Source organism: Pristis pectinata, chromosome 22, assembly GCF_009764475.1.
Source record: "Pristis pectinata isolate sPriPec2 chromosome 22, sPriPec2.1.pri, whole genome shotgun sequence".
Taxonomy (NCBI): domain Eukaryota; kingdom Metazoa; phylum Chordata; class Chondrichthyes; order Rhinopristiformes; family Pristidae; genus Pristis; species Pristis pectinata.
Window position 1 is genome coordinate 16,797,007 of NC_067426.1, and position 17,113 is coordinate 16,814,119.

The window sequence follows — 17,113 nt, forward strand, 5'->3', positions numbered from 1 at the left end:
TAGGAGAGGAGCTCTGTAAAATTTCAACAACTGTCAATGGGTTCAGCAGCTTTTAATGGTTGGAGTCATTTGTTTTGGCTGAAGTTAATGCATTAGTTTAGATGACAGTAGCTGTTAGGTTCAGCTGATTCCTTTGTCCTCAAGGCAAGGTTACTTCATTAGGGGACACGTCGCAAACATCACCAAGTGGTTTATGATAACTCTTCATTTACAGATTGCAACTGCCATTGATCAGATATTTTAAGGGATGTTCTTAACATTGAAGATGAGGTACATTGTGCAAGAGTTGTGATAACTAATGTCATCATTCCCATTATCTTTTAGCCTTGATTGCAGTGTACTTTGAAGAGTTTCTGTAAACCTTAGTACATAAATAGAACCGAGTGTCTGAATCTATGTCTGTACGGTTCTGTTTGATAAGTTTTGATTGATGTGCAGATAAAGTCCATTGTTATTCAGATGAAGATTTGTACAAAGTTGAACAAAAAACAGAATGCTGGAAGAACTCAGCAAGTCAAGCAGCATTTGTGGATGCAATAGGTGTAAGCAACATTTGAGGTTGAGACCGTGCATCAGAAATGACAGGGAAAAGCAATGATTGCCACTATATGGCAGTATGAGGGAGGGTGGGATAGAGGCTGGTAGATGATAGGTGGAACCAGATTGGGAGGGGATATTGGGCAGATGAAACCAGGTTGGGGCAAGGGGGATGGGAGAGGTGAACAAACAGAGAAGAAACCTAGGTGGACAGGTGAGTGTGTGTGGGAGTAGAACACCTGGGGTGTGGGTTACCACAAATTGGAAAATTCAATGCTTAGACCTTTGGACTTGCTTTTGTTGTTTGTATCAGAACTGGTTCATCATGCTGTAGGCCATCCAGCTGTAATATTGTCTCAGTTTTTATCTCTCCTCTAGCATGGCCTGACTGGCTGGACATTTCCTACAGCTCTGCATTTCACAGCTTTTACATTCCTGTTTGTGTTTTCTCTTTCTAATTGTTCTTATTAATCTATCAGCTGAATGGTTACATCTGCACCCTAGCCAGTGATTGCAATGTGGTCTGCTCTACATCAAACACAGACTTAACCCTAGCCTCACCATATCAGAGAAACTCCTTTTGTCCTATCCATCCCACCCCAACTCTCTGCAAATTAAAACTAACTTGTTTTCCCTTGTTCATAGTTCTGACAAAGAGTTTTTAAACTGAAAGATTAACTCTGTTACAGCCTCACAGATGCTGCCTTGAGTGTTTCCAGCATTTCAGGTTTTATTATGAGCCATACACAAAGATTTGTTTTCAATATGTTTATAGAATGAGTGTATCAGTGACAATCCCGGTATATACTACTCATCCCTAATTACCCTTGAGTCTGTGGTGGCAAGCTGCCTTTGTCTACCACTGCAGTCCTTCTGCCATTCAGAATGGAGTTCCAGGGCTGTGAGCTTCTGGCGACGAAGGAAGGATGATATATTTCCTCGTCAGGATGGGCTGTGACTTGGAGGGGAACCTGTAGTTTGTGGCAAAAAATGAAACTGCTGGAGGAACTTAGTGGGTCAAGCAGCAACTGTGGTGGCAATGGGATAGTTGACATTTCTGCTTGTGACCCTGAGTCCTGACGCAGGGTCCAACTCAAAACATTGACTATCCTTTTGTCTCTACAGATGCTGTTCAACCTGCTGAGTTCCTCCAGTAGTTTGTTTATTGCTCCTGATTCCAGAATCTGCAGTCTCTTGTTCCTATATGTTCTTTACTTTACTGTTGGGTTTAGGAGTTATTTTCAAAATAGCCTTGGTGAGTAACCAGAGTCAATTTGTAGGTGATAAACACTTGTGGTCACATTGCTCTAGTGTGGAGTGAGTAAATGTTTAGAGTGGAGAATGAAGTGAAAATCAAGTATGCTTCTTTGTTGTGGTTGTTCATGAATGTTGGAGCCACATTCATTCAAGTAAGTGAAGAGTTTCCATCACACTCTTGACTCATGCCTTGCAGATCATGGAAAAAAATAATGAATGCAGATATGAGTAACTCACCACAGAATACCCAGTCTATGACCTGTATATTTATATTATATTTATGCAGCTAGTCCAATTAAGTTTCTGATTAGTGGTAACCCCAGGATGTTGATGGTGTGAGACTCAGCAATGTTGAATATAAAGGGTGGAGATGGCCTGGCACTTGGGAGATGGTAATGTTTTCACTATTTGTCAGTTTATCATATCATCTAGGTTTTGCTACACACTGACCTAAGAAACCTCTGTAGCAACATAGAGCAGTTGAGATGATTTACGTCCAACAACCACAACCATCTTGCTCATGTGAGGTATTACTTCAGTCAGTGGAGAATTTCTCTCTTGATTTGCTTCGACCTCTTTAATATGTGCTGTACATAGTGCATCAAATATCATTTCTTTCAGTATTATAAACATAGCTTGTAATGAAAAAATTATGAATATTGTTTTGCAACATGAATGTGACCCAATAACACTGACAATATTATATAAAAATGTTAATCTTACCCTTTTGAAAACTAGAGTTCCAGAGAGAATAATGGATAATTTTAAGCAGTTTTATTGTTGGTATGTGGGTTTGGAAGGTGAACTCAGGATTGAACAGGAAGCTGAGTCTGTATTTAATGCTGTTCTACCCAACACAGGGCTTAAATTGGTGTTGCTCATTTTCAGTTTTACTTTACACAATTAATTTGATGTTGTAACAAATGGCAGATAACATTTATGCCAATAAATGACTATTTTGTCAAGAAAAAGCTCAAATATTTTCCAACCACTAATGCAGAATCCTTCACTATTGACAATTTGGAAATCACCCTTGACAAGAAACTGGCCAATCAATGTTACAAGATCAAGGTAGAAGTTGGATAGTCTGAGGCATGGCTGTTTTCTGATGACAAGTTCTGTAAGGCAAAATGCACCTGGACTGGTGCTCACCCAGAGGTGTTCAGCTGCAACAAGAATCTTAACACTATACTAGATTCTGCTGGTGGATCTAATATTCACTCTTCCATCACCGATACACTGCCTCCATGATCCGTCAACTTTCCATCAATACATCCTTAGCCATCTCACCCGCCATATTCAGAGTTCACTCCCTGAAACTAAAACAAATTGGTGGAGGAGCTCAGCAGGTCAGGCAGCATCTGTGGAGGGAAAATGATAGTCGCTGTTTGGTAGAGAATCTTCATATGGACTCTAACTCCCTGAATTCTTGTTCTACTTCTTGTGGGTACTTTCTCGAGACACATTATTTTAATTGTCTTTTGGTCATATTCGCGACTCTGCTGATGTCAAAGCGTCCCTTCATTTTGTCAGTTTTAACTTGGACCACTTCCCGAGGACAATCTCGGAGGAGGTACTGTATCCCAGGCAAATAATATCCTTGGAAGGAATATTGTTTGGCAGGAAGAGACCCTGATTTATGAAGGGTACCCCGATAATCGAGCAAACCTCATGACGATATGTTAGGTAGGCAATTAATGGTGGCACAAGAAATACCTTCTCTCGCGCATGAATCTGAAGATTATGAACATGAACTCGCCTCCCCTAAACTCCGCAGCCCCCTCCTCCGCCGCCACCAGTTTCCTCCGTACTGACAGATTTCTTTTTCACCAGCTTACAGTCTGTCTGCAGACTAAAGCAGAGAGGTGACAGCATCCTCGGGTGGGTGGGTGGGGAGGGAGATATCTTCAGGGGAAAGAAAGGTGGAAAACATACAAACAATGCATCGATTGGCCTCTTCAAACCGTTTACCATGCAGCGGTTGGCAGTACGAACAACCGCAGAATATTGGTGCTGGCGAGCGCAAAATGTTACTGTATTATTTGGCGCCTGTTTGCCCTTCAATACTTTAACGTCACATATTGAATACACATTTGTTTTGCATCTGTAATATCCATGATCAACTGTCCACCATAGGGTGCTGCTTTTACCTTGCTATAATGCGCAACCTACATTTCGCGTTCTAGATTCTTTGCAGCTGCACCCACCGTCTCTACCCGGAATCAATTCCGAAAATTTCGTCACCTTAGATTCGACCCCCTTCTCTGTAGAGTGCTTGAGAAGAATATTAAGTTAAAAGACACTTTCTAAATGTTTTTTTCAGCTAATTATACTGCGGCAGGGAAAATACCGTTAAAAATGGCAATACAAATACCAGAACGTCATGGAGTGGTATTTCCAAAGGTTGAAAAGTGTAGACTTCGATGTTGTAACACATTTAAAAATGTTGTTTAGAGAGATGTTAGACCATTTTATTTCTTTGGAATCTTAAATCTCTCTGTATGATGTTACTAGAAGAGGAGGACGAGACCGGTTGCAAAGACGAGCATTGCTACACCTTCGGTTGTATCTTTTGCGTAGCCTGCGATTACCCACGTGACCCTGGCGTCAGCCCCCGGGTTCCCCCCCTCCAGGGCTTCGGACTCGCTGCCGTCACTTCCGGTAACGTCAGACTCCGCCTCTGCTGACCGAGGACGAGCGGCGGCTGTTGGTGGGGCTGCGAGGATTCGTTGGTGCCCGCCAGCCGGTGAGTCTCGGTGACCCGGGTACTCGGTCCTGTCTGTGTCTCGGTTTGAGCTCGGTGTCGTTTTTTTTGCGGTGGGGGGGTGGAAGGGTACGCGTTTGCCTTTGGTGAGGGAGGGTGCGCGGCGTCTCGTCATCAAATGGTGGGCTATCGCCCTGTGGCAGGCCGCACGCCGCGCCTCGGCCTGGGCTGGGCGGCCCGGCCCGGTCTGCCCCGGCCCGTCCGGTGGCTTCGCCTAATTCTCGTTCAGCAGCGGGTTTACAGCTGCGGGTTCCCGAATGTTAGTGCCATAGGCTGGGGATTGTGATGAGGATTGCCTTTCATTGTTGTTGATTTAGGGCGAGTTTGCTGGTCCGCATTTTGTTTTCCATGCCCCGCACTGGAATAAATTGATAGTCTAGTCATTTTCTATTTCCTCATGAAAGATCGTTTCCTCCAGATGATTCCCTGCACAATTATAGTGGGTGTAAAATGAAGTTGAAGCGCTTTACGTGGATTCTGGTCTTGTTGGAAAACTGAAATGAAGACAGAAAATGCTGGGAATACTCAGCAAGGCAGGCGACATCCATTGCTTTTATTATTGGTCTTTCCTGTTCTTCTCAACCCTTTCTGATGCCAAAGTATAATGTTCTTTCGGTGCTACACCAAAGTACGCCATCCTAGATTATGAACTTGTATCCGGAGTGTGTATTGAATTTACAGACTTCTCACTTGATCAGTACCACGGAATACTTCTAAAGTACTTCAACCTGCCCTCAAATTTATAGTTTATTTGTCTGTTAACTTGGAAAGATTTTGCATTGTGGAGTGGGGGGTGTTGATGAGGTAATTGTGTGCTTTACTCTGGCATGATTCTGAGGTACTCACAAGGTACCAATAATAAAATCTCTCTCCAGTATGCATTTGAAGCAGAATATGTGTTTCTCTTTTTTCGTTTGATTTGGGTGACTATCCAGAATAAGATTTGTCTGTTGTGGGTTAATATCATATTTTACCTGATTTTAAAAAATAATCAAGTCCATCTTCACTCTGGTGTGTTTCTTTTCTGCTTAAGCTGACGAGTTTTATTGAATTCTTCTGCATGTTTTAGTCCTGTTTTTCACATACCTTGGTAGAATCATGATAGTTACTTGGACTTTTAGAAAATATTTGATAAAAGTACCAACAGACAAGACTAAAGTTTGCACACCTTGGAGGATAAATTATTGAACAGGATAGGAAAGTGGGTGGCAGATGGATCCAATGAGATCTGTATTACAGCCATAACTTCATTCCTTGGGCATTACCTTAAATCTTGAGAATGGCATGCTTCCATTCCAGTTCTGTGGGTTCTTAGATGTTTGTGTGGGAATGACAGGTTCTTCCATAGGGTAGGAAGTGCTTGCGGGATGGGTGAGTTGTTTGTGCTATTGAAGTGTGGGCTTGAGGTTCACAATCCTTTCCTGAATGATGTTCCTTTACTTTGAACAATCAATGGCTAAAAATTTCAGGAGGTTAATAGGGATGTTATTTTCAAGGAGACTTTCGTGGAGGCTAATAATAGATGGCTGCATGGCATTTAACGTGAGTTACAGTTTGTGGGATAGCTTTTTCACCAAATTGCTGGATGCTTTACACGTAATATAGTGGCCAAGAAACCTATCAGCATGGCCATGAGATGTGGGAGGAAACAAGAGCAGCTGGGAGAAAACTCAAGTAGTCACAGGGAGAATATTAATTTCACACTGACAGCACTTAAGGCCAGAATCAAACCCACTGTGCTGTAACTGTGGGCCGGCAACATTAACTACTAAGCTGGTATGCCACCATACCACCTATATTGCAGTCCTTTATTACATCCTTGGTGTCATATTTGACCATGAGGTGATGAACTAAGAATCGTGTGCATGCCTATTTCCAGTCCTCTGGAGTAGATTTTGACCCTCAGGTCATCTACTGAAACATTTATCCATGCATCTTTTTGTTACCTAACAGTATCCCTCTGTGTGTGTGTGTGGATGACCTTGTATTACTCTCCATAAGCTTGAGGTCATTACAAAACTCAAGGCTTTGCTTAACTTGTACAAAGGCAGTTGACTTTTATAAAGGATATTCTTTTTATGATTTTCAAATTTTCTTTTGTCCCTTCCAATTTTGAATTTCTTTCAGTCATACATCCCTCAGAGATTTGCAATCCTCCAATTCTGGTTCTTGATAATCCCTGAATTTAATTACTCCACCATTGGGAACAATACCTTCGGTTTCCAACTCTGGAATTTCACCTTCCTAAAACAATCCGCCTGCATTAAAATGCTCCTTAAAATCTAACTCATTGATCAAGTTTTTTTTGTAACTTGTTTATTTTGTAGTTCAGTGTCAAATGTTGTTTGACATCCTTCTGTAAAGTGGTTTGGAACACATTGACTGTTGAAGATGCTGATTAATACAGGATATCATAAATTTCATTTTTGTCTGTTCTGCTTGCACTAAAAACTTTTCAGTTTTGGATTTGATCTAATCTATGATGCACATGTTTTTCTTTCTGAAAGTTATTTGGTCACATTTTCCTTTCTCACGGCCCTTGGTAGTTAGGTAACAGTGTGTGAAAATGTGCCTTAGTTTTGGATGGGATTCTGCCCAGGTTGCGATTTTTTTTCTCTGTTTAAATCAATGTTTTTAAACAGTAGAATACGAATGTTTTGGTAGCTTCTGTTGTATCTGTGTTGGACAGGTAGGAAGAGTAACTGAAGCTTTACTTTTTGGTAGATTTCCTGAATTTCATCATGGCTCGTGGACAACAGAAAATACAAGCCCAGCAGAAGAATGCTAAGAGGCAAGCTGAAAAGAAAAAGGGAGGATCTGATCAAAAAGCAGCAGCAAAGGCAGCACTTGTGCACACATGTCCGGTCTGCAAAGTAAGGGAATAGGCCAACAAAGCAATTTTCATAATGCTGAAATGTCTTTCAGAGGAATATACTGCTATACCCATTGTTTTGTTCAAATTGTGATGGATCTTGTTTTTAAAATGATTAAAGTTGCCAGTCTAATTTCAACAGTATGAAGTTAATAAAACCAGCTTGATCAACTTGATCGTATTCACAAATTGTCCAAGTGAGAGTTTAACTATCAACTTATTATTCAGTAGTATTACCCCTTGCCATGTCCCCCATGTGATTGTCCTGCTGGTTCACCATTGACCACACACTCAACTGCACGAGCCAAATAAATAATGTGGCTATAAGAGCAGATTAGAGGCTGGGTGTACTATGGCAAATGACTATCCTCTTGACACCTCAAAGCCTTTCCGTCATCCACAAGATATGTCAGCTGTGTGCTTGCCCGGATGAGTGCATCTACATCAACAGTCAAGAAGCTTATCACCATCCAGGATGAAGCAGTCTGCATTATTGAGGACCAATCCACCACCATAGATATTTACTACCTCAACCACTAGCACACCATGGTTGCAGTGTGTCCATCTACATGCTGCACGACAGGTACTTGGCTACTCCCAATAGCACCTCCCAAATCTATGACATCTACCAAAAAAAGGACAAGGGTGTTGACTGCACGTACCTCGCCAAGTTGCATGCCATCCTGACTTGGAAAGGCATTGTTGTTTCTCCACTGTCATTTAGTAACTTGTGCCTTTTCTATTGTCCAGTGAAATTGACTGATTTGTGATCCAACTCTATATGCTTTCCTTTGCCTCATTTCCATTAATATTCCTTTGCCTCATTTCCATTAATACCTTTGCTTGTCATTCTTAGATTTAACATCTGATTTGGCAACCTTCAACTAACTTTATGTAGAAGTACTTCCTAACTTCTGAAAGATTGGGTTTTAATTTTGAATAAAGTTTCCTAGTCCAAGACGTTTGGAAATATTCTCTCTTATCATTATCGTTTCCCCTCAATATCTTAAAATTTGATCAAATCAACTTTGAATCATAATTTTAGGGAATTTTAAATTTGCTTTGAATCTGTTTGTAACTTCGTTTGTATCTGTGTTGCACTTCCTCCAAGAGCAATAAGGTATGGTAACCAGACCTACACATTATTTCAGACATGGCCTAATCGGGAATTTGTATAACTGTAGTATTTTGTTGGACTTCCCTTTTACTGGCCACTGAGATAATTGCATTGCTTATTATTTGCCATTATATTTTCTTTTTTTCCAGACACAGATGCCAGATCCTAAAACCTTCAAACAGCATTTTGAGAGTAAACATCCTAAATCTCCTTTGCCTCCTGAACTGGTGGATGTTCAGGCATAAACAAAAGCACAACTTGGACTTGGGTGAGAAGTTTTTCAAAGTTCATCTCTTGTTACCCAGTAAGGAAAAGGAATCTGCCTGGCCTTCTGGCTTCAGAATTGCTGTGATTACTGTCGTTATAGGGAGACAGTAGCATAGTGATTAAATTAGTGGTGTAATGTCCAGAGGGTTGGATTATTAATCTGGTGACACAAGTTAAAATCCCAATTTGGAAAATGGAAAATTTTCATTAAGTATTTGAATGTCTTTGCTAATTTTGCTACATGATTAGATGAGGCTCTTCCAAGAACTTGCATGATTATAATTGTTTTCAGTTATATAAAATTGAGAATTGAATCTTTTAGGTTATTTTGTTCTGATATTGAACCTATAATGTTTTTGTGCAAATAAAGAAATTTAAAACCTAATCTAAAGCAGAAATAGATTAACTTAATTAGCAGAATTAGAAACTGCCTGTGAACTTTTTTAACCAGCTGCCACTTTACATTTTATCAGTTTAAGATTTTTGTTGTTTGAATCTCCTTGTACACAACCTGGTTAAGGTGCTGAAGGTGACTTTCTCCCAAGCACATCCAGTTAATGCATCATACGATCATGTGAATGAATTCCCCCAACAGGAAACACTCAACTATTGCACCTCTGTCACCAGACTAAAAATTTCGGCACAAGTATGCATCCTGCCAGTTTTCAACTTCATTTATAAACAGGATGTCGAGAATCAGCAGCAATTAAGTAGCTTTCAGCAAAGCTTGTCGCACAAACCCCATGGGATGCTTTGAAACTAGCACGGTGGCACTGCAGATAGTGAAACTGTCTTACAGCTCCAGTGACCTGGGTTTGCTTCTGATCTCCTGTGCTAACTGTGGAATTTACATGTTCTCCCTGTGACTGTGTGGGTTTCCCCAAGTACTCTGGTTCCCTCCCACATCCCAAAGATGTGCTAATTGGCTACTGTAAATCACCCCCAGTCATAGGTGGTTGGTGGGAGATCTGGGGGTAGGGGTGGTGCTCAGTGGTTAGGTTTACTAATGGGCATGTGTGAGAGAATAAGCTACAGGGGAATAAGTGGGAAGAATGGGATTGCTCTGGGCTGGGAATAAAATACTCTTCTGTACAGTTTTAGATAGAAAAGCTTGTGCTTTGAAGTTGGGTATACTGACCTGTTCATTTTGAGGCTAATGTGCTATTCACTTAGTTTTCAGTTAACATCTAACTGGCAAATATGACTTCTCACCCAATGACAACTTACTGAATTGCAGCTAGCCAGACTTGTAGCATTTTGCTCTTAGGGTTGCTACTTAAAGTCCTGCACTGTATGCATTAAAATGCCAGACCACTAAAAGCTCTATTCCAGTTCCAGAATAATTGAATTCCTAATGAAATAATCCAGTTTGAGATGCAGTCATTTTAATGTTCCATTCAACAATCTGTATTTGTCTCAACATTCGTATTGGGGTCATGTTGTCATTCTGGAATTGGATTTTATTTGAAATGTGAGCATTAAATACCAAGAAAAGTTCCAGCCTCTGGCTGTATTTTGCTTTCGTAAAGCCAGCTATTGGAGGGACTAGAGTAAGGTTGCCCTTTCATTGGTCAGCTAAAGTTTAAGAATATTTAAAGATGACTTCTAACATTTAAAAATAACTTCTGAAAAATCTTTACATTTACTCTATTGATTCTAATCTTGCATTAATATGAAACATGCCTTGAATCTGTTTTTCTTGTATTATTCCTGTCTATACTTTCTGTAAGGAGGATACAATAATTGATTAGGACAACAAAATGGCTTAATATTCTAAGGTTTTTTGTCAATTTTTTTAAAAACTATTTTGTGCTTGCCTTTAGACTTGGAATTCTGCTGACATGATGCACTGAAACCTACTACACAAGGCCTGGAAAAGATGAAGAACATTCAATTCTTCAACCTTTTCAATTTCTACTTACTACTGAACTTTGATGTTTAATCTTTTCATGTTTTGGGACAAGGAAGCATTGAAGATATTTTTTGTTTGGGCATTACAAAGGTGCCAATTCTTCAAGTGGGCTGGGTGAAAAAGTGGTACAGATCTCATGATAGATTAGTACTAATATTAACTTGTCTCTTCACTACTTTTAAGCACTGGCATCATTGTGATATTAGTACTGCTGGAGTCTGTTACAAAAATACGGGAGTTTGAATCTGTGGCTTACAGCTATAGTGGTTTTGCGAGAACCACTATGGGTGAATACTGTGTTGCTAGGTTAGATTACTGGCCTGTGACTAAAAATTCCTTAACCTCCCTGAGTGCAGCCCAGTCAGCCATATTAGCATATGTATTCCTTGTACAGCTTGTGTTCAGTACCTTCTTTGTAGAAGGGATGTTGCAATATATTAAAAATTGTATCCCTGTTGCAAACAATGATAATTGTGATCAATCCATAAAGATAATAGGGTCTATCTCACTGGATGCTCCCAGATGATTGCAGGACAATTTATTCTCATGACCACCCTCTTTTGATTTACCTTCTGTTATTTTCAGGAAATCAAACAGATTTCATGAGCTCCATGAATCATATTGTAGGGTTCCCAACAGTTTATCATACATTATTGTACAGACATCAGATACTTAAAGCAGTCTTTTGAAGGAACACAATCTCTTGAAGCTTGTGTGCTAATTCATAGGATGTCTGAGCTTTACAGACATTGTTTTCAAATCATTGCTTTATAGCTACAATTTGTGGAGTTAACATCTTGTTGGAAAACTAGTTTGTATATAACAAATCTATTAACTAGTTATGGTTTTATGAATGAAACTTGGTTGAAGCGAATCCTCAATATAGATAGAAACCAATTATCACTGACTCCCAATTCCTATTTGAAATTACGATACCTAAGATTGCAATAGCTTGTATTTCACCTGGACATGCTTCTAGTCCTTAGCCTTATTTTCTCAGTTCTGTAGCAATCTTGCATAATCATACATACAGTATTTTGTGATTTAACTGGAGCTCACTGTAATTTCAATAAATATCAAAAGCACATTTTCTTATAGAATGGCTCAGAACCCCTTTATTTTAATGTTTAAATATCATTTGTGGCATTGCTTGACTCATCGTTTCCTACAACATGTCACCCTTGATCATAGTCTTCAAAAACTTTTCTGGATTAAACTAAGCCTATACTCTAAATTATAGTCCAAAACTGAGTTTCTTACAACTATGCTTTAGTTAGAGAGATCAGCTATAGTAAGCACAGTGATGAAGCAAAAGCAATTTTCCAGTGATAATGTGTTGTGATTTCAGTAGAGTCTTTATTTTGAGGAATGCAGTTAGTTGCTTCAAGTGAATAGAAAGCAACTTTGATCACTGTCTTCTGAGTTGCAGCTAATAAGGAATTAAGGACACCTTGTTTCATAACACAATGCATCCAACATAATTAATTTGCCAGGTTCAATGAAAGAACTTTTCCAGGTCGGCAGAGTTATAAGAAAATTGGGTAGAGATTACACCATAACCATACAGATACTGAAATTACTGCAGTTAGATTTTTACTTTTCCTGCTGGTGTTTGGGTTCTAACTATTATTACCAATTTTGTCTCAAGTTGTACAACAAACTGGCCTTTAGTATGGTCTCTGATCATCTAAATTTCAAAAACACAGTTCTTCGCACTAGAAACTTATTTACAATTACTATGACCTGTACCTACTGAGGACTTTGAAATTAATGTATTGTCAGATATGTTACTGAAATTCTAAACTATTTTTGACATGTTTTTTTTTCCAATTTTCCCATTGCATTTCTCAAAGTGTATTTAACATTCTTGAAATGGTTTAAATATTATTACATTTCCTTAAATGCCAAATGCTTAACAAAGGGCTTGTTTCAACTTTGTTTAATTTGACTAAATACATTGTCACCTTTTGGCTGTATTCCTTATTTCAGACAGTGGTTTACTTTCACTAAAAGAAAGGGAATTTATTCCCTGAAAGTCTTCTAGTTGATCATTTGGAGTCTGAGGTTAGGAACAGTTTTTAACTCAATACTGTGTTTATTCATTTGAAAATATGTAACATTCACATACTTTCCAATTAGAAATAAGTTTTAAACAAGTTGAGATCAGATACTGTGCAAAATATTATAGGGCTCCCTTGACTCCAGAAGTATAGAATGGCAAGAATAATCAAAATTAAGAACCATGACTTAATTTTGTTAGTTCTTGAAATTTTGTGCTCTTCTAACTTAATTTCATAATACAGTTAACCACAGCCCCAATAGTTTATCATAAAAGCAATCTCTGATTGAGCAGTTACTGCATTTAGAATTACAATTTTATATCAACCAAAGTTGTGTTGTTCGAATATCCTGGAAAGCTAAGTATTGCTAAGAACGTTTCCAGCTACCTTTGTAGAAGCATGTGATCAGAAAATACAAGACAGTTGTAATAGCTAAAGGCATTCAGTACAGCCAACAAATGGACCCTTTAGTGTTAAAAGGGTTCTTTCCATGTTTTTATTTGAATAGAGCTTGTGTAGCACCTTATGTCCTTAAGATATAAGAGCAAATGAGAGCTGTGTCATTTAACAAAATCATAGGTGATCAACCTTCCACTTTTCTGCCCATCCTTCATACCTTCCACACCATCACTACCAGTATCAATTGATTCCACTGGATTCCAAAATCCATCAATTTCTGCCTTGAATTGTACTCGATGACTGAGTGTCCGCTGCACCTGATTATGCATGCAGTAGGTTTGGAGCTACAGTTTAAAGTCAAACCAATTTAATCGCTCCATTGTCCTTGTACCGATTTTTTAAAAAGTTATTAACCCAAATAATGGCAAAACTGGTTATTTATACATTACAATTTAGTTTTATTCTCTGGTTCCAAGACCTCAAAAGATTGTCCATAATTTTTACTACATATACAGGTTTCCAGTAATTATTGATCCATTATTAATTGAATTGTCATAAATCAAACACAGCCAGAATGAGTATTGAGTAATGCTTAAATTTTAGAGGAAAAGGATCTGTGAAATTGGTAGGATCACCTCTTGAATCTGTTAATGACCAACCTTTGAATACAAACAAATTCTGGTATCACCTTTTACATTCCATCTGCTCTCTCCTCCCGATGTGCATATCACCGTGAACTAGTTTAGTGGACCTGATACTGAAAATATAATCAAGTAAGATTGGCCCCTGTACAAATTGCTAATCTTCATTTTTTTTTGTCTTTGAGAGGATGCGTACATTTGTAAATGAGGCAACATTAACATTTCACAATAAAGCTCAATACTTAAACAAATGTTAAACTCATTTGCTAAAGCTATGAGTCTGTAATCAAAATAATAATTAATTAGTGTGTTTTCCAAAATCATTTAAAATTCCAGCAGATCAGTATCAAAGTTTGAAGAGTTAGGAATGTATTAGAATTTACACATTAATGAGACATTGGATGAACTGTCAGAATGTAGGCATTTCTGAATATAAAGATTAAGAGCAAGGGCTGAGCAGAAAGGCCTGCAAGTCAATGCTGGAACTCCGAACAATTAAAAGTCTAAATTCAAACTGAACCAGGGAATGGAATTGAATCTGTAAGGGGCATCAGAGATGTTATAAATAAACTAGACATGGAATAATTTCAGATATCAGTTATGAGGCAACTTCTTTATATCAGTACTTGAACATTTTAATGAGTTGCCATCAAAAGTTAAAGGCCAAAAATCTGAATATTTGAAAACAACTGGAGTGGTTGATAGTGTTATAAGTATGAGATTAAATGGGCTGAAATAGAGACATGTTTGGGTACAAAATCAAAACCTGATGCAGGCCTGAGATGTTTCTTCCCCATATTTAAACTGACCATTGCTACAAATACAACAATCGCAAATGTGCTTGGATCTGTTTGAGGATGAAATACCAAATACTAATCAAAAATGGAGGCTACATGGTAATACTGAATCATTCTGACCTGGATAAATTAATTATCAAGGCTAGCAGGCTGAATCTGAATTATATTAGCAATTCACACAAGAGTTGATATTATAATTTGGTAATATTTTCAGACTTATGCACTCAATCTGAACCTGACAGTGTCAGGTCTTGTCTGGTAAGCCAAGCTATGATGAACTAGCAGGTGAAAAAGGACATGGTATCCTGTGCAAACAAGAAGTAAAGAGGAGTGTGCTTGAGAATTTGAATATACAAATAAATGAATGGAGGGACACTGTACCAAAATCATTTTAATATCTGATAAGAAAATAAATCTATGGAGTTTGTGCTGTCTTGTATTGACTACCACATATAAGTCTTTAAGTTTGAAAAATCATATTTCCTTAGCAAAGTATAATCATAAATCTAACTGGGTCTGCTAAAAAAAAGTGTAGAGAGGTAAGTTTAAAAATGAAATGCAGGTGGAGAAATATTGGGCTGGATCATTGAAGCTTGTTAGACAACGAAAGTCACTTCTGATAATGGTGGGGGAAAGAGAATGACAGGTGCAAAAGAGGCCACAGAATATTTGATGGAATGCAGAGATCTTGGTGGCTAGCTGAGTTGGAGATGGCTACCTAGATGAGGTCAATGTATTTCCATATTTTCAATGAGAATTTTAAATTTGTAGTGGGGACTTTAAGCAAGGACAATGGGGATAGGTGTGCGAAATTTGGATGAGAGCAGGGGTTTTGTGATGGAGATGGATGATATGAAAGGATTATGGTAGGCATGTCAAAGAAGTGGGATTATGTCAGGAGGTAAAAGCATCAATGGGGCTTTGGAACTAGATTGGGGCAAAGATGGAGATAAATAATCTTTGTGGTGATGCAGATGTGGCTTTGAAGTTCACCTTGGGGTCTGAGACTTGAAAGATTGAAGCAAACCTGGTTTGAAGCAAACCTGTGCAAAAGGCACAGCTCATTCACAACTTCCTAGAACAATAAACACAGGAACAGGCCCTTTGGCCACTATGTCTGCCCTGAACATGATGCTAATCTAATTAATTGCATCTGCCTGCACATGGTCCATATCCCTCAATTCCCTGCCTGTTCATGTGTCTGTCTAAATGCCTCATAAACATTGCTATTATATCTGCTTCTATCACCACCCTTGGCAGCACGTTCCAGCCAGCATATAGCTAATTGAATGGGTAACTAGAAGGGCAGCATGTAGCTCACTGAATGGGTACCCATAATTCTGATACTTGTGTAAGTGTTCAGTCAGTCAGGCAGTCTACATGGAGAGTCCTGAAGGGTCTCTGACCTGAAATGTTAACTGTTTCTCCTTCCACAGATGCTGCCTGACCTGAGTGTTTCCATCATCTGTTTTTTAAAAAATGTCTATCTAATACAATGGCTCTGAACAAATTTTCCTTCCAAGTTATTACGTTTCCTTTTGGAAAGCAGAGCCTGCTGGAATATCTATCTTAGTTTTTAATGAAAATAAAGTATTTTTAAGATTAAATCCAAAATGTCCAAAGTGATTGTATATGCTTAGTCCTAACAGATTCAAGTTTTAAATGTAACATTGTCTGAGATTCAGTAGCTACAAGCAAGAGCGGAGAAAAGTTTTGAATGCATTTTTGGGTTTTTCTCATATGCCCCCAGCTACTTTCACTCATTCAGGTTCAGACTAGTTCATTGTCAAGTACACCAGCGTGCAGTGAAAATCCTTGTTCACATGAAGCTCGCAGGGTAAATGGTGTACACGGTAATAATAAATCGAACAATAAATAGTGACAAGTGCAAAACAACAAAATGGTGCAATCTAAAGTAGTGCCAAATGAAATGCTAAAGTGACAATAACAGAATAACCTTTCAGCTTTATACAAGTCAGGATTCACGTGTATATAGATAGGGTGAGAAGGTTCAGGTTCCTGGGTGTCAACATCTCAGACCCAGCAGATAGATGCAATGGTGAAGAAGGTGCGCCTGTGTCTCTACTTTCTTAGAAGTGTAAGGGAATTTGGCATGTCATCGAAGATACTGACAAACTTCTATAGATGTACAGTGGAAAGCATTCTGACTAGTTGTGTCAAAGTCAAAGTTGAGTCATGATCTGGTATTGGAACCTCCAATGCACAGGAAAGGAAGAAGCTAAAGAGAGTGGAGGACTTGGCCAGTTTCATCACAGGTACAGTTCTCTTCACCATCTAGAAGAGGTGATGTCTCAGGTGAGTGGCATCCATCATCAGGGACCACCACCATCCAGGCCATACCCTCTTCTCAATGCTGCCATCAGGCAGGAATTCAGGAGCCTGAAGACCCACACTTCAAGGTTCAACAACAGCTTCTTCCGCAATGCCATCAGGTTCTTGAACCGAGCTGAAAAATCCTTGGACTATGTT

The 17,113-nt window shown here is 38.9% G+C and overlaps 1 protein-coding gene across 1 annotated transcript; it reads left to right on the forward strand.

The window, feature by feature from the left end:
• The first annotated feature begins 4,383 nt into the window (after window positions 1-4,383).
• On the forward strand, window positions 4,384-12,694 carry zgc:91910 (Zinc finger protein 706-like). Its single transcript, XM_052036483.1, has 4 exons — window positions 4,384-4,540; window positions 7,283-7,431; window positions 8,697-8,815; window positions 10,638-12,694. The coding sequence occupies exons 2-3, from the start codon at window positions 7,300-7,302 to the stop codon at window positions 8,790-8,792; spliced, it is 228 nt and encodes a 75-aa protein (XP_051892443.1). The 5' UTR covers window positions 4,384-4,540; window positions 7,283-7,299; the 3' UTR covers window positions 8,793-8,815; window positions 10,638-12,694.
• Window positions 12,695-17,113: the final 4,419 nt, after the last annotated feature.

Coding starts and splice junctions, on each gene's coding strand:
- zgc:91910 (XM_052036483.1), top strand. CDS start 7,300: ATGGCTCGTGGACAACAGAAAATACAAGCCCAGCAGAAGAATGCTAAG. Junction 7,432..8,696: donor ACACATGTCCGGTCTGCAAA/GTAAGGGAATAG, acceptor CTTTTTTTCCAG/ACACAGATGCCAGATCCTAA.